Consider the following 22,615-nt stretch of genomic DNA (forward strand, 5'->3'; position numbering starts at 1 on the left):
TGAGACTATTATTCCTAGAGAGCCATCATTAGTCAATTTGATTAAGATTTGTGCTTGGTGTCAGTCCCCTGGACATGTCATATAAGAATGCCCCAACACCTCTGGGGGCACTTTTAATGATAGTGTTAATGCGTTATACTAGAATAATCCGTATAGTAACATCTATAATCCAGGATGAAGAAATCACCCAAATTTCTCCTGGAATCAGGGCAACCAAGCAGGGCCTTCCAATTTCCATAATCAAGGTCAACCTAGACCCCAAAGGCCTCCCTTTGCACAATAATCTTTTTCCTAAAATATTTTTCCTCGGTCAAATGTAGGACCTCAAGCTAGTTTTCCTAGGGCCCATCTCCTATCATCTTATTAGCAACCCCTTGAGTTTACCACCACTGGAGAGGCAAGTAGAATAAGTGACTTGGAAAAAAATATGACCCCCCTCATGACAAGTCATCAAAATCTTGTGAGAGAACTCACCCAAGTTATCTCAATTATGCATGAGAGGGAGAAAGAAACTTTACCTAGTCAACCAGAGCCTAACCCTAGGCATCATCAGCCTGTTAGTTCACAAGCACCAACTAATGCAGCATTGAATGTAATACAAGGTCAGACCCAACAAGGGCCCTCTAACCAATGTAATGTTGTTTATGCCCTTCGGAGTGGTAAAGAGTACCAACAGAGCATTCCTAAATCTTTCCCATCTATTACTCCTGTCAGCCCTCCTTCAGTTGAAGACACAAGTGTGCCTCTTGTTCCAAGTTCATCTGATGAACCTAAAGATTCTTTTGAAATTAAAGATGATTTGGTTGAAAAACCAAAAATGATTCTTCTGAAAAAGGGTAAATCCCTAACAGTTCTTATATTCCTCCTGTCCCATTTCCTAATAGCTTGGTAAACAAAAAGAAGATTGCTTCCGTGGATAAAATTTTAGAAATCTTCAAAAAGGTAGAAGTGAACATCCCTCTTTTGGATGTCATATCCCAGATCCCAGCCTATACAAATGTACTAAAAGATTTGTGTACTCACAAATGTATCACTAGTGTACCAAAAAAGCGTTATTGGCAAGTAACATTAGTTCCATAATTACTCAGCCTATAGCAGCAAGTATAAGGATTCAGGGAGCCCTACGATATCTTGTGTCATAGGCAACACCTACATTAAGCATGCCTTACTTGACCTTGGTGCAAGCGTGAATCTTTCACCTTACCATGTGTACAAGCAACTAGGATTGGGAGAATTGAAAGCCACTAGAATTATTCTTCAGTTGCCAGATAGGTCTGTTAAGATTCCTAAAGGGATGATTGAGGATGTCTTACTAAAGGTGGAGGAATTTATTTTTCTTTTTGATTTCATTATGTTAGATACCAAGCCCTTCTCAACCAAGGATGAGATCCCAATAATTCTAGGAAAACCATTCTTAACTACTAGTAATGCATTAATCAACTGCCGGAATGGTTTCCTAAAGTTATCTTTTGGCAACCAAACTGTTGAGTTTAACATGTTTAGGATAGGCAAACAACCACATATGGAAGAAGAGATCAATATGCTTGAGGATTTTCTAGATTTTTTTGATGATTTAATTACCAACTTTGATATTGATTTTGATTCAAAATTCCAAGAGTGTATAGATGAGTTGGATGATGATAGTGAAAATTTCTTTTCTGAAGTCTTGAATCTTCACACACCTATGGAGCACTTAGTACCCCTTTCCAATTCCATTCCCAAACCTTCCATAGTTGAGCCCCCTAAGCTAGATCTTAAGGAGTTGCCATCTAATTTGAGGTAAGCTTTCTTATGGCCTGACCAGACTCATTCTGTAATAATTTCTTCAAATTTGATTTTTAGCTAGAAAGAGGAGTTACTTAAAGTGTTAAAAGATAATAAGGAAGCCCTAGGTTGGACCATGACTGATATCAAGGGTATAAGCTCTTCTATTATGCAACATCATATACATCTTATAGAGGATTCCAAACCATCTACGAAACCCCAAAGACGAGCTAACCCAGTGATGATGGAAGCCATTAAGAAAGAGATCCTAAAGTGCTTGGATCATGGAATAATTTATCCTATTTCTAACATCCAATGGATAAACCCAGTTCACGTAGCGCCTAAGAAGTTTGGGGTGACTGTAGTTCCCAATGTCAATAATGAACTAATTCTGACCCGTGTCCAATCAGGGTGGAGAGTGTGCATAGACTATAGAAAACTTAATGTGACAACCTGGAAGGACCACTTCCCCTTGTCATTCAATGACCAGATGTTAGAGAAGTTAGCTGGACATGAATACTATTGCTTTCTTGGGGGATATTCCTGCTATAACCAAATCACAATTGCTTTAGAGGACCAACATAAGACCACTTTTACATGCCCATATAGAACATTTACTTACAGGCGTATACCCTTTGGGATTTGCAATGCCCCTACTACATTCCAACGATGCATGATGAGTATCTTTTCTGACATGGTCAAAAAATTCTTAAAAGTATTTATGGATGACTTTTCAATTCATGGGAATTCCTATTCTGAATGTCTTCATCATCTTTCTCTAGTTTTGAAAATGTGCATATTTGAGAATTTGATTTTGAATTGGGAGAAATGTCATTTTATGGTTAAATCTGGCATTGTTTTAGGCCATGTAATATCTAATGAGGGAATTAAAGTAGATAGAATCAAACTGGATTTAATTGATAATTTACCGCCTCCTTAATCTGTTAAGCATGTTCGGTCTTTTCTAGGGCATGCAGGCTTCTACAGAAGGTTTATTAAGAACTTTAGTCAGTTAGCCAGATCTCTCACTTCATTACTTGCCAAAGATCAAACTTTTGAGTTTTCTAAAGAGTGCCTAGAATCCTTCAAACAAATTAAGAAGGAGTTGACCAATGCACCCATTGTTCAACCACCTGTTTGGACTGAACCTTTTGAACTAATGTGTGATGCTTCGAATTTTGCCATAGGAGCAGTTTTGGGTCAAAAAATTAATAAGTTTCCCACTGTCATTTACTATACCTATAGGACCTTAAATGATGCACAACTCAATTGTATAACCACTGAAAAAGGATTTTTAGCTATTGTTTTTGCATTAGAAAAGTTTCGATCTTACTTAGTTGGTTCACATGTGGTGGTGTATACTAATTATTTTGCTCTTAGATACCTAGTTCAGAAGAAGGATGCCAAAGCTCATCTCATTAGGTGGGTTTTACTTTTGCAAGAGTTTGATTTAGAAATTAGGGATAAGAAAGGAGTTGAAAACCTAGTTGCAGACCATTTATCCTGGCTTCCAAATTCCTTGACTGTCGATTCTCTAGTCAACGAGAACTTTTCAAATGAACAGTTATTTGCAGTGACTAGTGAACCATGGTTTGCTGACATTATCACTTCTTAGTTTCAGGTGTGACTCCGGATCACTGGACCACCCAAGATAAGTATATGTTTCATTCCCAAGTTAAGCACTTTTTTTGGGATGATCCTTATTTGTTTAAGATATGTCCAGATCAGATTATCCGACGATATGTTCCTGATCATAAGCAATATTCCATTCTCTCTTTTTGTCATGATCATACATGTGGTGGATACTTTGGACCTAAGAAGACTGCCGCAAAGGTTCTCCAATGCGGATTTTATCGGCCCACTCTTTTTAGAGATACTTTCGATTTTTACAAGGCATGTCCCGCCTGCTAATCTTTTGACCGTTTTAATAAGAGGAATATGATGCCCCTCAACCCTGTTTTGGTAGTTGAGATCTTTGATGTATGAGACATCGATTTCATGGGACCATTCCCTAATTCCTTTGGGAATTTGTACATACTTTTGACTGTTGATTATGTTTCTACATGATAGAGGTCAAACCTTATAAATCTAATGACCACAAAGTGGTGGTCTAATTTCTCAAAGAGAACATTTTTTTCCGCTTTGGTGCACCACGTGCAATAATTAGTGATAGGGGTACTTATTTTTGTAATCGACTTTTTGAGGCCTTAATGAAAAAGTATAGGATCACCCATAAGTTATATACCCCTTATCACCCCCAAACTAGTGACCAAGTGGAGGCGTCTAATAGGCAGATCAAACAAATCTTAGAGAAAACTGTTAATCTCAATCATAAGGATTAGTCCCTTAAGCTCATTGATGCCTTGTGGGCCCATCGTACTGCATTCAAGATCGATCTTGGTTAGTCTCCCTACCATTTGGTGTATGGAAAAGCCTGTCACTTACCAGTTGAGTTGGAGCATAAGGCCTTTTAGGCCATCAAGAAGCTTAACTTTGATTTGTCTGATACAGGAATTCATCGTAGGCTCCAACTATCTGAGTTGGAGGAACTTAGGAATAAAGCATATGAAAGTTCTAAGATAAGGAAAAGACCAAAGCTTTCCATGATAAGCACATTCTGTGCCAATCTTTTACAATTGGTGATAAGGTCTTATTATACAACTCTCGATTGCATCTTTCCCCTGGTAAGCTTAGATCTCGATGGGATGGCCCGTTTATTATCCATAATGTATATCCCCTTGGGGCTGTGGAGATTTTGAATCCAGGAACAGGGGTAATTTCGAAGGTTAATGATTAGCGTTTGAAATCGTTCCTCGAGTTTCCTAATACTGGTAGTGAAGAGGACATGGATCTCCATGAACCTCTTTACACTGATGACTAACTTTTAATCAGGTATGACCCCCTTGCATTGTCTTCGCTTTTAATTCTTTTTATGCATTGAGGATATTGCATGACTTAAGTGCGGGGGAGGGAAACCAGTTTGTGTTTTTCCACTTTGTTTTGCTTTTTTTTTTTTGAGCTTGCTAAGAATGAAGTCCTATTTTGGTTTTTGGCTAATAATCATACCATTCGGTTGCTTGATGTATGAAAATAAAAGTTTTGATTAAGGTACCCATTTTGAATGTATAAAAACCATGTTAAGAAGAAAGAAACAAGCATGTGTCTTGGGATGGGACTTTCTTTTGAAAAATAAGATAACCCTGTTTTATGGTGTTAGACCATATGTAAGTCTGTGGGTTCCTTGTACTTTTGATTAGGAGTTGAGATCGTCTTTTTAATTTGGCATGAGTTGACAAATGCACAATTTTAAATAAAATATGAAATGTGGCATGAATAAGAGTTGATTCCCTTGGAACTAGACAGCTCATTGAGCCTCAAGAAGCGTGGTGTTTTGATCGAAATTCCTAGGGAGAAAACTTTTGAAATAACTCTAACATCACTGTCTTTGTAGGCATATGCAAAAAATGAAGCTACATAGTAACTTGGGTGTTTGGTGTTTGCTCCACCATGTCATTCAGGCCAAAAGTAGTGGAGTAAAATAAAGTTTATTAAACGAAAAAAGGAGAAAAAATGTGCAAATGTCATTAATGCTAGGTAACATGTTTGGTCAAAAACACTCCAACGCCTTAGTCATTGGTTCCTTATTTCGTCACAACTGGTTTTTCCTTAAGATAAGGATGTTTTGGAGGAGACGAAATGAGTTCCAAATTAAGAAATATGCTAGTGCCTAGAATTAAGAAAGGATAATAAAAGTTCAACTGTGGGGTCTCTTGAAAGAGAAATTATCTTTGCTCCGGATCGGTATGGCCTTTACCTTTAGCCAAGGTTGGGATTTGTTTATTCTGAATTTTGGGTATATATCACTACAAACACCCACGAGACACAACTCGTCCACTAGGGGAGACCTAGGGGTTTAAAGGCTTTTTGCACATGTTAAGTGCAATCGTGATTCTTACGAAAGTTAGTTAGGTTTTTTGTTTTTATTCTTTTCCTTTTTGTTTTCCTCGAGGGCTAGCAAAGTCTAAGTGTGGGAGAATTATGATGAGCACATTTACTTGTGAAATTCAGGGTAGTAAAACATGCATTTTACATATTTAGAATGGAGCTACCTTGGGTTTTACTCTATTTTTACAGGTTTTATATTTTCAAGGCCTTAAAGACTATCGGTCGCTATATCTCCAATTTTATACCTAAAGAGGTCATATTTTTTTTCATAGTTACGAAGAGGATGAAATTTTGAGCAAAATGGACGTGTTCAATTAAAAGTACACATTCGTTTGGTCAACCGTACAAGTGATTATTCTTTTCAAGCCAGAAAAAAAATAATGGATCAAAACTGAACTGAGATGTAGAACCAGCCCGTTTGCAGTTGTCTCAGAGGTACATGAAATATTCCAAATGCCAACAAGGATCAATGGACCACATCCTTAAGTGATTAAAGATTCATTTTTGGTAACAACAACTACCTAGCGTAGTTGGTGAGTTGTGGTATGCAAAATCCTTTGCTTATTAGGAAGTCACAAGTTCGAACCTCTTAGCTGCCATTTTGTTGATATTTTTTTTAGAAGATTTTCTCTCTCCTACTCATCACTTAAAGGAGGTTGACCAAAGGGTTTCTTAAGGAGGTCGGCCAAAGGGTTTCTTACACAAGAGGAGAGAGAAATAAGGAAATAAAGAGAAAAATAGAAAAAAAGGGAGAAACAAATGGAAAGGAAAAAAAATTTTTTAAAATTTTTTTAAAAAATCATCCAAGATGCTGCCGACGTTTGAAGAAGAGAGAAAAAAATTAAAAAAAAAAGAAGGAAAAATAAAGCAAAATCGTTGGAGATTCCCTACTTCCTACAATTCTCTATCTTCTCTCTCCTCCACCTCATCAACAAGATAAAAAAAATCTTTTTTCTTTAGAAGCTAAAATCATTAGCTTCCCTCCCCCATTCTCTATATAATAGAATCAACACAAGGGGAGGAGACACTTCATTCTTCTTCTAGGGTTTTTTCTTAGTTGCTCTAGCTCTTTCTGTAGTTTTCTCTTTCTCTAGCTCTAGTTTTAGGTTTATGCTTTAAACACTTTTGTAAGTTCTTTTTATTCAATTAATGCAAGCACTTTTGTTTTTTATTCAGTTTTTTATTTTTATTGTTTAAACAATTGAAGTTGTAATTTTCAAGTTCTAGTTCTAGGCTTAGTTTTAGGTGACAAGAATAATCTATGAAGCATGTCTTTCAAGTTCAATTTTTTTTTCTTCAGATATGTTTTCTCTAGTACTCGAAATTTCAGATCTGGTTTATTCCAGATCTGATTTTTAGTACTGTTAGTATCTCAAATCGATTAAGTTTTCAGTTCAAGGGTTGAAGTTCAAGTAAGTAGTCTCCTTCAGTAGTTTTCTCTCCCCCCTCTCGTTCCCTCTTCTAACTACTCTTTCTTTCTTAATTTAGGTTTTTAATTTTAGTCGTTACATTATTGCTATCCCTTTCCCCCAAGGTTCATGGCTAGTGTATGTGTTGGCTTTGCCCCTCCTAGCCATAGAACCATCATTTTATTATTTTTATTTTAATTGTCTCCCTTTTCCTAAAGTCAAGTAGAGTAACCCTTGTAAGAGTGACTCTCTGGTCAAGTAGGGAAGCTCACATTATGATGCATCCCTCGGGCTAAGTAGAGAAACCTACCTGTGAGTCTCTCTCTAGATTTATCCCCTTTCTTTTACTTTATTTTTATTTCAACATTTTTTTCCTTCATTGCTTTTTAATTGCGTGGGGTGTTTATTTTTAGCTATTTATTTATTTAATTTTAATTATGTGGCTTGTATATTTAAATTCTTAGATGACGAATGGTTAGGACTTTATTTTAGATACATATGTTTAGGATGGTAATTAGAATTAGATCACAACCATTAATCGGTTCACTTTCGTATTATTAAAAGAAGCAAAAAAATAAAGTGGCTGCTCTCCCTTTGTTTGACCTGTAGCTACACTGATCCGTATGCTTGCGGTTACATTTTAAAATCTCAAACAGCTGTGTTCAAAGCCTCACCTCATAAAACTGAGGTAGATTTTCTATACTAACCATACTTCTCATCATAGCCATAAGGGTGCGATTATGGCTTTTGGCCACCCCATTCTGCTTAGGACTCTCAGGTATAGTAAATCGACCTCTTATCCTAGAATCCTCTAAGTATTTGATAAACGAACCTTTAAGCCGTCCAACATCGCCATGTCTGCCATAATACTCACCACCCAGTCAAATCTAATGACTTTGATAACTTTTTTCAACTGTTTTTCAACCTTAGTCCTAAAAATCTTAAATTTATCAAGAGACTCAGACTTTTCCTTAATCAAGAACAGATAACCATATTGAGAATCGTCATCAATAAATTGATGAAATAAAAATTTCTACACAGTGTAGCTATATAGGGTCCACTAATATCAGTGTGAATAATCTCCAACAGGTCAGAACTACGGACTGGCTACTTTTTTTTTTTATCTTGGTCATTTTACCTTTACAGCAGTCTATACATGTCTCTAGGTTAACTTCAAGAGTGGGCAAGATGTCAAACTTTACCAGGGTGACAGGATGTCAAACTTAACCAACCTTTCAACTCTTTCCCTAGATATGTGACCAAGTCTTTTATGCTACAACATGTAAGATTGTTCCTTAGGTAAAGGATTTTTCAGAACAATTCTTTCAATATTATAAGAGACATAAATATCATGAGGAGCTAAACACAATCTATATAGTCCATAAGACATAGTACAGTAACCGACCTTATTTGAATTGAAGAACAAATTAATCATATCGTTCTTTATTTTAAAATGGTAAGCACACAAGTCTAAAACTGAAACGAAAATTAAATTCCGTCTAAAGGATGGTATATAAAAAGTGTTTTTTAACATCAATTTAAAACCAAAGTCTAGAATTAAAATGACATCTCCCACAAATTCTACATCAGTTTGTTCGTTATTTCCCACAGTGAACTTTGATTCATCCTTATTTGGCTTCCTCCGATTTATGAATCCTTGTATGGTAAAAGCAATGGTTAATTGCACCGCTATCTAGCCACCAAGAATTGGATAGGGCTTCTGATAAATTGGATTTAAAAACAAGTGCCAAAGAATCGTTACCTGCATGCTCACATTTAGATAACCATGTCTTGTACTTAGGGCATTCATTTTTTATATGACCATTTTTCTTACAAAAGAAGCAGTGACCACCCTCCTTCTTAAAAGCAGGTTTCTTAGGACCTAAATTGCTATATTGATCAAACTCCTTATTGATTTCCTGAGCAACTTTATTAGTATAAGATTTAGGTTTTTTACCTTTATGAAAACTGAAGTTAGAAGCAAACAAGGCTGTGTGAGTTTTCTTTTTCTTCAGTTTTTCTTCCTTAGCAACAACTTTAGAGATCAAAACATTAATGGTTCAGGTTTCATCTTGGGAGTTATAATTGATTTTGATGATCCCAAATTCAGAAGGAAGGGTATTCAAGACTTGATGGACAATGCAAGGATCAGGAAGAGAAATATTTAAAGCTTTAAGTTTGGTTTGGTAATCCACCATCCAAATGATATAGTCCCTAACACCTCTAGAACCATCATACCTCAAATTGAAAAGTTTTTGCAGAAGAATTCCTATTTCAGCATTTGATGAGACTCTATACCTGAGTGCTACTGCATCCATCATCTCCTTAGCAGTGCAATTAGCAGGAAAATCACTTTTTAGGTGATCTTTGATTGACCTCTTCATGGACAGTAAACATATGCGATTGCTCTTTACCCATTCAACATACACCAATTTTTCATCATCAGTTTTCTGATCAGTTAGATGCGCTGGTTTATTCATAATAAGGGATGTATAAGCATCTACCATTTTCATGACAAAAAATACATTCTCTTTTCATTTTTATTGGACCCAGTAAGAACATCAATAGTAACATATTTTTGTTGACAAAAAAGGTGACTTAAAAATAAATAATGTATATCATTAGCATAATGTGAGTACCATATAATTTAAAATATGAGTACACCAATTAAGAGTTCACAAACATCATTATGTAAACACCTTTGGACTAAATTCATAACATGCAGTTGTAGAACCCTCCACATATCAGCGGTCATGAAAACATATTTCAATCTTTGATATGCTATCACCTTTGGTTGTATAGACTACTTGGGTTAGTCAATTTTCAATCATATGTTGTATATGTGACCCTCTAAGTACCAACACACAATCACCTCCTTTAGGTACATGACCATGCATTAGAATTAGAGACATTCAATTACCGTATAAGATTGACATTCCATAAATTCGATCAAGAAGACCACTTTGGTGGCTATAACTTAATCAAATTTATAAAACTCTCTCATACCGGTATATAATTAATCACTCACATCAAACCAAATAATATGTAAATTTAGACTTGAAGATAAAGGGCTAAAAATTGTCCTTACAAATTACATTAGATGCTAATAACATTGTTTAATACTTTAATCATCCATTAGGATGTTTCTTCATTTATTTTTAATCTCATGAATAGTACCATGAGCACTATTCATCCTCAATAATTAGGGTTTTAAACCTAATGATCCTTATTGATTATAGTTTCAAACCTAATAATCCTTAATCAATTAGGACTTCAAAATAATCATCCCTAATCAATCAGGGTTTCAATATAATCATCCCTAATAAATTATGGTTCAGAATAATCATCATCAATCAATTATGGTTTCAAAATAATCATTCTTAATTAATTATGATTTCAGAATAATCATCCCTAATCAATTATGGTTTCAAAATAATCATCCTTAATCAATTAGGGTTTAAAAAAAAACTAATCATCTTTAATTCATGGATCCAATACAAAAATTATAATCAATCATTTATAAATTTGATTAGGGTTTTAATTAGGGTTTTAAGCCTAATCACTCATAATCCATGGATTCAATCCAGAAACTTTAATCTATCCCTTGCAAACATGATTATGGTTCTAAACCTAATCTATGGTGGTTTTGATATCACATGTAGGATTAAAATCTCAACAAGGTATAATTCTTAGACTCAATAGATCACCATAGATAGATTAAGAACATCAAGAACAATGTGATAAAAATTATAATCAATAAAAGTATACCTTGTTTAGAATCTATAGTAAAGCAAAGCGTAGAGAAAAATCTTCTGATCCATGTAGCAAGGTACTTCTTCTCTATTCTCCTATGATCACTGACTAGATGAGGAACCTGAACGTACAAGGGAGGAAGCCACAAGAAACCCTGTCTCTTTCACTTTCTCCCTTTCTCTCGAGAATATACGTTGTGAATATTATTAGGATTAGAGGAGGGACCTAGCTCTCTATTTATAAAGTTTCCCAATGGACTCACTCATCACAAGTTCAATGGTTAACTAAAGCCCACATTAAACTAATTAAAGCCCGTATGTCTCACTTAATTAGACCAAATAATTAACCTGATTTTATTAAATCACAAAAATTCAATTAATATAAGCCCACATAAAAATATTTTAACAATGCCTATTAAACTTGATATTGATTCCAATAAACTTTCTTTGATTACTGAGTCCAATAAAGTTAGATTGATTCTGACCAATTCCAATTGATCATAAGACAATCAAATCTAAATTGATGGAGACCGATCTTGTACCCAGTTATGAAAATTAAAACCTAAACGTATTATAAATAGCATATGAAAATTAATTTAGCGATGTAAGATATTCACATACATTGTCAAAGTTGAACAAACAAATAATCCAACAGTTGATACTAAGAGGAAAGGTCCATAAGATCCAACTAAGGCATGGTAGCGAACAGTTAAGTTGTATCAAAACTCTCTGTATTATACAATATTTGTTTACTTGTTTAAGAACATCTATATCATCATTTAATTTTGGATTAATTTTAATTTATTCACAAATCATAATATCTATTTATAAATAACACTTAATTTTTTTTCGTAGGATGATGTTTTCTATTTGAGAGCGTGGCCTGCATCAACGCTCCTTAAGTCATCTCTCTCCTCCCCAACAGGGACAGAGATATTATTACATAGAGGGGAGGAGAAAGAGATAAACAAAGAAGAGGACCCATTAGAGAAGAAGGGGTGGAGTACAATTCAGAATAGATGGAGTATCCAAACCACCCAATGCTCATTACACCGATGCAGCAGCTACAGATGATTTTCACATTAAAACCTGAGGTTTGGTTTCAAAGAAGACAACATCGAAGCAAAATCGTGCGATTCGGATGGATCGGCCGAATCGATTTCAAATATGCCAGGGACGATGTTAGGATTTTAAATGTAACTGCAAGCGTAAGGATTAGTGTAGCTACGGGTCGAACTCAGGGAGAGCAGTCACTTTATTTTTTTTTTCTTCTTTTAATAATGCAAGAGTGAACCGATTAATGATTGTGATCTAATTCTAATTACCGTCCTAAACATATATATCTAAAATAATGTCCTAACCATTCGTCATCTAAGAATTTAAACATACAAGCCACGTAATTAAAATTAAATAAATAAATAACTGAAAATAAACAACCCACGTAATTAAAAATAAAGGAAAAAAATGCTGAAATAAAAATAGAGTAAAAGAAATGGGATAAAGCTAGAGAAAGACTCACAAGTAGGTATCTCTATTTAGCCCGAGGGATGCATCATAATATGAGCTTCTCTATTTGACCAAAGAGTCACTCTTATAAGGGTTATTCTACTTGGCTTTAGGGAAATGGAGACAATTAAAATAAAAGCAATAAATTGATGATTCTATAGCTAGGAGGGGCAAAGCCAACACATACACTAGCCATGAACCTTGGGGGAAAGGGATAGCAATAATGTAACGACTAAAATTAAAATCCTAAATTAAGAATGAAAGGGTAGTCAGAAGAGGGAATGAGAGGGGGGAGAGAAGACTACTGAGGGAACCTATTTACTTGAATCAATGCTTGAACTTGAAAGCTTAGGTAATTTGAGATACTACCAGTATTAAAAATCAGATCTGGAATAAACCAAATCTGAAATTTTTAGTACTAAAGAAAACAAATCTTGAAAAAAAAACTAAACTTGAAAAAAAAAAATGCTCCACGACTCGTGATCTTGTCACCTAGATCTAAGCCTAAAACTATAACTTTAAAAATTACAACTCAATTGCATAAATCATAAACATAAAAGACTGAATAAGAATAAAATAGTGCTTGCATTAATTGACATAAAAAAACTATTACAAAAGTGATTAAAGTAAAAATAAAGGAGAACTAAAACTAAAGAGAGTGAAAGAGGGAGAGAGAAGAAAACTAAGCATAAACTAGAAAATAAACTAAGGGGAATAATAATAAATAGGAGGGGGGAGGAAGGGGCTTTTATATGGCTTTTGTCTTGCCTCCTTCCTTCTATAAGTCTTCTTTAAGAAAAGAAAGAAAATTAAATTAAATTAAATCTTGGTAAAATCCTCATTCTCTGAGATATTGTGTGAGGAAAAAGAGAATTTGTTTCCAAAATTAACAAATTATATTCTTTCATTGTAATATTAACCAATATCTTGTAATTTTGATTAAATCAGAAAAGAATCTATGCATAGCATCTTCAAGATCTTGTGAGGTGATAAGGAGAGAGAATAATCTTTAGGATTTTGTAGGAGAGGATGCGGTATCAATGAGTGGGTCCCACCTTTGGACTGGTTCTTGATTCACTTTAAACACTTTCTCTTGTAGATTTAGAAATAAAAAAAAAAAAAAGTATTATTCAAAGTGGGGCAAAATGTACCCTTATATCTCTAAAATTTCACAAATTATTGTGCTCATCAGACGACTCAAAGCAGTTTGAAAATCGGGATAAGTGATCGCCGATACGTAAGACTTTCATTGGGCCTTTCTTCATACGGAATCTGCTCATGTTAACGTTCGGAAATTTTGGGGTGAGAAGGGCATGAACTTCTTCACCAACCCATCTTCACCTTCTCTTTTGAAGATCTTGGAGATTAAGAGCCGCCTAATCAAGGGATGCAGAGACTTCAAAGAGCTCAAACATGTCCATGGTCGCCTTCTTCGCTTTGGCCTCGATCAGGACAACTATCTTCTCAAGCTGGTCTTGCGGGCGAGCATGGAATCTCGAAACCCAGACCATGCCCGACTTGTATTCGATCAAACCAAGGAACCCAATGTCTTCCTATGGAATACAATGATCCAAGGTTTCGTTTCCAACGATTGTCTTAGTGAGGCAATGGAATTTTATGGTCTTATGCGGGAAGAGGGACTTTTACCCAACAATTTTACTTTCCCTTTTGTGCTCAAGGCTAGTGCGAGGCTTTGTGATCTTGAATCCGGTGTAAAGATTCACACCAATTTGTTGAAAGGTGGTTTCGAAAACGACGTGTTTGTTAAGACTAGTTTGCTTTGTTTGTATGCTAAATGTGCTTGCTTGGATGAGGCACAGAAGCTGTTTGATGAGTTGACTGACAGAAATGTTGTTTCCTATACTGCTATCATTTCTGGCTATATGGGTGTTGGTCGCTTCGCTGAGGCGGTGCAAGTATTTCAGAGGATGTTGGAGACGAATTTGATGCCTGATAGTTTTACCCTTGTTCGGGTTCTGTCAGCCTGTTCGCAATTAGGGGATATAAAGACTGGAGATTGGGTACATAAATGTATAGAGGATATGGGCATTACGATGAATGTCTTTGTAGCTACTGCCATGGTGGATATGTATGCCAAGTGTGGTAGCATGGAGAAAGCCCACCGGGTTTTTGATGGGATGCTTGAGAGGGATATTGTCTCTTGGGGAGCCATGATTCAGGGGTATGCAATGAATGGGCTTCCCAAAGAGGCTGTGGAACTTTTCTTCCAAATGCAGAGGGAAAACGTGAAGCCTGATTGTTTCACCATGGTTGGGATTCTTTCAGCTTGTTCTCGGTTAGGAGCTCTGGAATTAGGGCAGAGAGTGAGCTGTTTGATCGATCAAAAGGAGTTTCTTTTTAACCCTGTTTTGGGCACTGCGTTGATTGACATGTATGCCAAATGTGGAAGCCTGGCACAGGCCTGGCAAGTCTTTCAAGCAATGCAGGAAAAAGACATTGTGGTCTGGAATGCTGTAATCTCTGGGCTTGCCCTCAATGGCTATATCAAAGCTACATTTGCACTTTTTGGCCAGATGGAGAAGTCGGGAGTCCAACCTGAAGGAAATACTTTCATCGGTCTTCTTTCTGGTTGCAGTCATGCTGGACTAGTGGATGAAGGTCGATGGTATTTTCATAGTATGAGTCGTATCTATTCCTTGACTCCTAGAATTGAGCATTATGGATGTCTTATCGACCTTCTTGGGCGTGCAGGCTTACTTGAGGAAGCTCATCAGTTGATCAAAGACATGCCTTTTGAGGCTAATGCTGTTATTTGGGGGGCCTTGCTGGGTGGATGTAGGTTACATCGAGATACCCATTTGGCAGAACATGTATTAAAACGGCTTATAGAATTAGAGCCTTGGAGCTCAGGGAATTATGTGTTATTGTCGAATATTTACTCCACTAGTGGCAGATGGAATGATGCTGCTAACCTTAGGTTGACCATGAATGAGAGGGGCATCCAAAAGACACCAGGGTGTAGTTGGATAGAGTTCAATGGGGTAGTCCATGAGTTCCGTGTGGGAGACAGGTCCCACCAGTTAACGGATAAGATCTATATGAAGCTTGATGAGTTGTCTAAGGAGTTGAAGGAAGCAGGTTATATGCCCACAACAGAGTTTGTCCTCTTTGATATAGAAGAAGAAGAAAAGGAGCACTCCCTTGGTTTTCACAGTGAAAAGTTGGCTGTTGCATTTGGCCTTATCTGCACTGAGCCAAAAGATGTGATTCGAGTTGTAAAAAATCTTAGGGTTTGTGGAGATTGTCATACAGCAATAAAGATCATCTCAAAGATTACAAATCGGGAGATAATTGTCCGGGATACTAACCGATACCATGTTTTCAAGGATGGCTCATGCTCATGTAAAGATTTCTGGTGAGACAAATTATAAAATTAACCACATATTGGGAACTCATATATTTGTTTGACTAAGTACCGGTATATGTTTTCCAATGCTTTTAATTATTTTTCTATATCCCTTTAGAGAGTGGCTGAAGGAAGAAAGAAATATACATCCAAGCTCATTCTTTTTCTTTCTTTTCTTTTCTCAGACAAGAAAAGGTCATTTTCTTACTAAATCCAAATTTATCAATGTAATATTGAGTACGTGCTGTGCATGAGTTCAATATACTGCTCAGTTGCACATCTGGACTAATGCCGTACACACCTATAATGATAAACATCCTCAAAGGCTGGCAAGCCACTGACATTTTTGAGGAAATTCATCAGCCAACTTTTTTTCTGGTGCTCAAGGGAAGGAATGCATTTGAATCATATTCAATTCCTTTTCTTCCCTTGAGCACCAGAAAACAAAAAAAAATTTGCGATTGGTTTTATTGGGTCTTAGGCTACTGGGATACTTGAAACCAGATAAATATGTAGTTTGATAGTGGGGTCCAAGAACTCCAAAGTAACTTCAGTTCACTGATTGGAAAATGGAGTCGTCCATAGTGCTTTGATTACGCAGAAACTACCAATTCTCATTGGGCAATCTAATATAGAAGAAATTTCTTGAAGGTATTTAACAGGATCAGCTCTTGAAAATTCAAGTCAGTAAAATGCATTGAGAAGGAAAACACAAAAGAAAGAAGTTACCATTGGATGTCTTTCCAGTTTTCGTGCTATTCTTCTCAAATTTCTTTTAGTTTTTGTTGTCATTGTGAATTACTTACTTATAACAGTTTGATTTATGTACTTTCCTTCGTGGTCCTCAATGTGATGAATAGACTTGCTACTGCATGCTGGACCTTGGATTTTCACAACTTTTCTGCACTTTTGGTCCACTACTTTGCAGATTGGAGTTTTGGAAAATGTTGGGACTGTCCTGTGCATTTTAATGTCTTTGTTCTTACTTTTTTTTCTCTTGCCTCGGGAAACTCATTAATACTATAACTCATTGCATGGTGAGTCCTTAACCAGGAAAGGAAATGCATCTACTTTCTTTGACAATGAGATTTTCAATTTTCTGGCTGTGGTTCCTGCAAAACCTTCTTCTATGTGTAGCAATTATTATGCTTCTTTTGTTTATACAGTTTTTTTTTTTGGATGAATAAATTAATTCATTACCAAACATAGGAAGATAATATACAAAAGGGAAAGGGGAGAGAGGAGGGGGGGCCGAAGGGGCATAGCCCAAAGGCAAGCCCAGGGGACAGCACAAAAAAAGGCCCCTAGAAAGGAACTATTAACCACCAAAGGGGCAATTAAGGGGGGGAACGAGCCGGGGGGCATAAGAGAGAGAAAGGGAGGTCCCAAGAGATGACAATAAGCCTGTTCCTTGGGGTATCAGAAATCCTACGCTGAGGGATGCGTATAAGTTTAGAGCTGACATCAAAGTAGATGGCTTTCCAAATATTTTCATAGGAGCGAGAGTTGGAAGTCCATCTACGGAGATTGAGCTCCATTCAGAGATGGTTGATGGTTGCACAAACGGCCAATTTCCCTGTCATGTCAATGATGGAGGAGCCGCTAAAGGTCATGTCAACCAAGATCCATTCTCTGCTCAAGTGGAGAATACTTTTGTTAGAAGGCCAACAGTTACTGAGAACCTTTTTCCAAACAAATGTGGAGAAGGGGCAGGAGAAGATATCTTCGGCACCATTCCAATAGAGACAACAGGAGGGAGGGACTGAAATGTGTCGAAGAAGAAGGAAGGACTGGGTAGGAAGGCAATTGGAAAGAGCTCGCCCGGCAGTGAAGCTATGACAAGGGATGTGGCCTTTGAACCAAGGGATGTTACGTCAAGGGACTAGGGGGGACGAAGTACGAATATGGTTCCAAGCAGAGGCCGAGGTGAAGGTCCTTAAGGGGGAGGGACGCCAAGTGATTTTGTCACCTCTTCCACGGTGACCAGGAGGGATGGGGGTGAGGGAAGACTAGAGGTCAGCGAGGGGGGAGGGGAGGAGGGAGGGGACCAATCCCCAAGGAAGATAATAGAGGTGACTGGGGAAAGACGTAAGAGGCCTGAGAAGTAGAGGATATGAGGGGTAATCAGGGGAAGGAGGATGACAGAAGGGTGCCAAGGATCAAGCCACAAGGAGGTAGAAGACCCATTCCCGATAGAGTAAGAGATAACCGAAAGGGCTGAAGGCCTTTGGGTAAGAATGTTGTGCTAGATCCAGGAGGCATCAGGAGGAAGGGAGGCCGTCTAGAGGGAGTCATTCTTCAGATGGTAGGAGTAGACCCAAGAGGCCCAAATACTATTCTGCTTGGTGGCAATCTTCTAGATGAGCTTGAGGATGCTAGCAGAATTAATATCAACGATCTTCCGAAGGCCTAAACCTCCCTCAGATTTGGGTAGGTAGACTTTATCCCAGCTAAGGAGGTAAAGAAATCTAGAACAGTCGGATCCTTTCCAGAGAAAGGAAGAAAGGAGGGATTCGATGGATTTGGAGGTGGAAGAAGGGAGGGAAAAGATACCAGACCAATAAAGGGACAATGATTGAAGGACAGATCTAATGAGCACTAGACCAGCATAAGAGAGGAGCTTGTCTTTCCAGAGGCTGGAGCCATTTTCTCATTTGATCAAGGATGGGGGCGCAATGGTGGTCAGAAAGCCGGGAGGGGATTAGAGGGAGGCCCAAGTATTTGACTGGGAGGGAGCTAAGGGAGAAACCAGTGACACACAGGAGATTGTCGCGACAAGGGTCATCAATGCCAGAGAGAGGGACTAGATTTGAGAAGATTAGTCTTAAGGCCAAAGAGTGATTCAAAGAGATGGAGGGGAAGACAAAATGGAGGAGATGGAAGCAGGATCAGCCTTAGAGAAGATCATGAGATCGTCTGCGAAGGCAAGGTGGGTAAGCATAAGGGATTTGCATTTAGGAATCAAGGAGATGAGATGCTGGTCTATAGAGGATTGGATAGAGCGGGACAGGACCTCCAAGGCATGGGAGAAAAGGAAAGGAGAGAGGGGGCAGCCTTGGCGGATACCAATAGAGGAGGAGAAATAGCTCGCAGGGCTGCCGTTGACCAGGACGGAGAAGGAGGGGGAGGAGATGCATGAATGGATCCAGTGCACAAAGAAAGGGGGGAAGGACATAGCTAGAAGAACTTGCTCGATGAAATCCCATCAGATAGAGTCGAAAGCTTTATGGATATCAATTTTGAGAAGGGCAGTAGAGGAGTGGGACTTGCAGTTAAAGCCCCAGACAATTTCATGATAGAGATGACAGAGCATAATGTTGTCAGCAATGCTCTTACCAGCGATGAAGGCCGATTGATTGGGGCTGATCAGAGAGTCGATGACAACCTGAATACGATTAGCTAGGATTTTAGCTATAAACTTGTATAGAAGGTTGCAGAGCAAAATCGATCTGAAGTCAGGTATGGAGCTGGCTCCCACTTTTTTGGGGATAAGGCAGAGGAAGGTGTGATTGACCCGGTGAACTTGATTGAGGGAGAGGAAGAAGCTTCGGATGGAATGGATCAGGTCAGCTTTAATGATGTGCCAACAAGAAGAAAGCCATCAGGGCCCAGAGCCTTATTAGCTTTGTGCGAGAGGATGGCAGCCAAGATCTCTTCCTCAGAAGGGATTGAAAGGAGGAGGGGAAGAGGATGGTCTGGGATGAATTTGTTGATGAGATTCAGGTGGAGTGAAGGGGCAGGAGGTGCGGAAGGGTTGAAGTGGTTAGTGAAGTAACTGGCAGCTTCAACTTTGATTTCCTCAGGACTGGTGATGGAATCACTAGATGGGGAAAGTTGTAAAGGGATCGAGTTGGCATTGGACCGAGATTTAAGGGATCTATGAAAGTAAGCAGTGTTGGAATCACCAAGCTCAAGCCATTTGATGTTGGATTTTTGCCCACGGAAGCTTTCTTCTTGGGTAAGGAGGGAAGAGAGCTCAGCAGAGGCCTCTTTCTCTTCATCATCCCAGGAGGAGTTGAGCTGGTCTAGCTGAAGCCTGAATTGGATAAGATGGAGCTTAGCCTTACAAGCAGTAACATTGGAGGAGATGTTACCAAAGGAGTTGGAGTTCTAGCTCTTAAGGGCGGATTTGACATTACGGATTTTTCTAGCAAAGGCAAGGAGAGGGGATGAGAGAAAATGGACCAGGATAGACCAGGCGACCTCGACAATGGGAAGGAAGTCCCGATGAAGAGACCACATGTCGAAGAACTTGAAGGGCTTGGGACCGAAAGAGATGAGCTGGTGGACAAGAAGAGAGATGGGGGAGTGGTCCGAGATACCACGAAGCTCAAAGTTAGCATGGGAGGAGGGGAAGGAATTCAGCCAAGCTTCATTTACAAGAGCCTGATCCAACTTGCAAGCAATTCTGGCTGTACTGCTGCGGCGGTTCGACTTGGACAGTTTGGTGCCTAACCAATGGAGGTCATTAACACCAATGTCATCAATGCAGTCATTGAAAGCCTCAATAGAGGGGTCGGAGATGTCTCCTCCAATTTTCTCGTGGGAAGCACGGATGACATTGAAGCCGCCAGCTAGGCCCCAGGGGAGGGTATCAACAGTGGAAAAGGACTGAAGGCATCCCAAAGAGGAATTTTGTCCATAGGCCGGTTCATGGCATAGATGGCTGAGACGAAGCACAAGGGAGAGCCAGTGGGGGAGGAAATGGAGAGATGGATGGATTGGGAGGAGGAGAGAGATGTGAGTAACTTGGAGGAGGAGGGGATCCCAAAGGATCCAAATACGGCCATTGGGACAATGAGCGTAATTGGAAAGAAAGGACCAAAAAGGGGCAATGGACGCAACTATATGGGGAGCATTGGATTCAAGAACACGGGTTTCCAAGAGGCAACATAGAGCAGCTCTAGAAGATTTGATATGGGAGCGAATGGAGACGTGCTTGGCCGGGTTGTTCAGACCACGGACATTCCAAATGGTCTAGGAGGTCATTTAAATGGGAAGATTGAGGCGGCAAGTGCTCGGGGGAGCAGGGAAGAAGCTTGGAGGAGCTAGAGGAGGGTTTAGTCCTTGGCTGACGGTTGTACTCTTTGATGGAGGAAGGGGTGGTGGACTTGGATAGCAAGGCTTTGAAAGTGGATCTTTTGGATGAGGGACGGTATGGGGGAAGAGTGGATTTGGTTTTCTGAATGGGGACATCAGCTGGGGTAATGGTAGGGACCTAGTTGGCTTCAATCTCCAAGGGGGGATAGCAGCAGAATCAGAGGGGGAGGGAGCCAGAGGAGGAACCAACTGAATAAGGTGTGGCTCAAGAGGGGAGAGGTGGCCAGCAGCAGAAGAGGATCTCACAGGGCTGAGATCAAGCAGTACAGGCAGGTGCGAAGTAGAGCTGAGGGTCGATGTTGTACCTTCCGAGGTATTGCACAGCTTGACAAAGGTGGACGGCGAGCTTTTGGATGTCATGGGAGGGCTTGGCCTTCTCACGGGGGCCCTCTAGGATGCTTCAGTTTGAGGTGGAGGAAGAAGACCATCTTGAACGTGGGCAGTAGGCATAGCAGCAGACATTGGTCTTGCAGACGTGGCATGAGGCTGGCAGAGGCAGCTAGGGGAACTGATCCGGTGGTGGTCACAATGGGTGTGGCAGATGTGGCAACGACAGATGTTGATGGAGTGGTACCCATGGCAAACAAAACTTCCTCAGCAGGGGAGGAGGGAGCAGTTGCGCTGGCAGTAGTGGATGCAGCTGTAGAGGCAGCCGAAGGAAGAGAGGAGGCAAACGTGGCAAAAGAGGGGGAGCCAGTAGTAGGCGCGACCCAAGGAGAAGTCGCGGAGGTATCAGTTGCAGACGAAGCGATGGGGATGGCTACAGACAAGGCGGCGACGGAAGGAGAAGCATAGCAGATGTCCGATGGCAAGGTGGAGCAGGCCGGCAGAGTTTGATCGAAAGGGGGGGGGGCTAGAGAGGCAGTAACCTTGGGAGCAGAGGGATTCTAAGGTAGCAGATGAATAAAAATCCTAAACACGCAAAGCCCATATCAAAAAATACTACTCGTCTCACCGGAAACAGCTAAATCAGGGGAATCGAAGCAATTAAAGTTGAAAATGGAGAACAGTGAGAGACAGAATCATGTGCTGCTGAAGGAAGTGGTCTTTGATTGCGTGAAGCAGTGGTTTCAAGACACCCTCAAGGAGGCTAAGGCAGGGGACACTGATATGCAAGTCTTGGTCGGTCAGATGTATTACAGTGGCTATGGAGTTGCCAGAGATTCCCAGAGGGTAACTTCTTCTTCTTTGGGATTTTGTTTGGGGCTTTGCAGTTTACATCTAAATTTCTGTTTTTTTATTAGTTTTCTTTCTGAACCTTTTATTTCTTGATGGATTATAGGGAAGAGCTTGGATTTCAAGAGCTTCAAGAAGTCGATCTTGAGTTTGGAAGGTCAGCGGTAAACACCCAGGTGAGCTGCTCTCTCTCTGGGTGAGTGAGCTCGGTTGGTCCTCCTTTTTGGCTATCTATTCAAATATGGTTTTGTTAGAATTAATTTTTCCTGGTTTTCATCAGGTTATAATGCAAGCGATTCGGATTCGGAGGATGAGTTGAAGGGTGATACGGATACCAAATAAGATCTTTTTTTGTTGTTTGAAAAAGTAAAACAAGAAAGGTAAGTAGAATGTTATTGCTTTGAAATTCATTAAACTGCTTTAGATTTTTGGACAGAAAGACCTGTTTATGCTTAACGACACCTCACTGTTGATAAGTCGACATGGTTTTCTCACAGGAATCTATTCCTAAAAGGTTAACTTTTTTTCCCTTCATCTCAGGAGCATGTAAAATTGCTATTATTTTTGAGTTTATCGGTCTTAGTGCTACTCCGATT

The 22,615-nt window shown here is 39.1% G+C and overlaps 2 protein-coding genes and 1 pseudogene across 3 annotated transcripts; 2 read left to right on the top strand and 1 right to left on the bottom strand.

Annotated features, from left to right (window-relative positions):
- Positions 1-9,178: 9,178 nt before the first annotated feature.
- LOC122060622 lies at positions 9,179-9,625 on the bottom strand. Its single transcript, XM_042623753.1, has one exon. The coding sequence runs from the start codon at positions 9,623-9,625 to the stop codon at positions 9,179-9,181; it is 447 nt and encodes a 148-aa protein (XP_042479687.1).
- A 3,986-nt stretch (positions 9,626-13,611) lies between these two features.
- LOC122061153 (putative pentatricopeptide repeat-containing protein At3g08820) lies at positions 13,612-15,809 on the top strand. 2 transcript variants are annotated; one of them, XM_042624357.1, is made up of 2 exons: positions 13,612-14,995; positions 15,089-15,809. In XM_042624357.1, the coding sequence occupies exons 1-2, from the start codon at positions 13,690-13,692 to the stop codon at positions 15,754-15,756; spliced, it is 1,974 nt and encodes a 657-aa protein (XP_042480291.1). In that variant the 5' UTR covers positions 13,612-13,689; the 3' UTR covers positions 15,757-15,809. The 2 variants fall into 2 exon arrangements, with proteins under 2 accessions (XP_042480291.1, XP_042480289.1); XM_042624355.1 differs by having other exon boundaries at positions 13,612-15,809.
- Positions 15,810-21,815: 6,006 nt separating this feature from the next.
- On the top strand, positions 21,816-22,361 carry LOC122060623 (annotated as a pseudogene).
- Positions 22,362-22,615: the final 254 nt, after the last annotated feature.

The sequence above is a fragment of the Macadamia integrifolia genome, chromosome 14, assembly GCF_013358625.1.
Source record: "Macadamia integrifolia cultivar HAES 741 chromosome 14, SCU_Mint_v3, whole genome shotgun sequence".
In the NCBI taxonomy this organism is placed as follows: domain Eukaryota; kingdom Viridiplantae; phylum Streptophyta; class Magnoliopsida; order Proteales; family Proteaceae; genus Macadamia; species Macadamia integrifolia.

Bases quoted from the DNA above. Each gene is read 5' to 3' on its own strand.
- LOC122061153 (XM_042624355.1), top strand. From the start codon at position 13,690: ATGAACTTCTTCACCAACCCATCTTCACCTTCTCTTTTGAAGATCTTG.
- LOC122060622 (XM_042623753.1), bottom strand. From the start codon at position 9,625: ATGGTAGATGCTTATACATCCCTTATTATGAATAAACCAGCGCATCTA.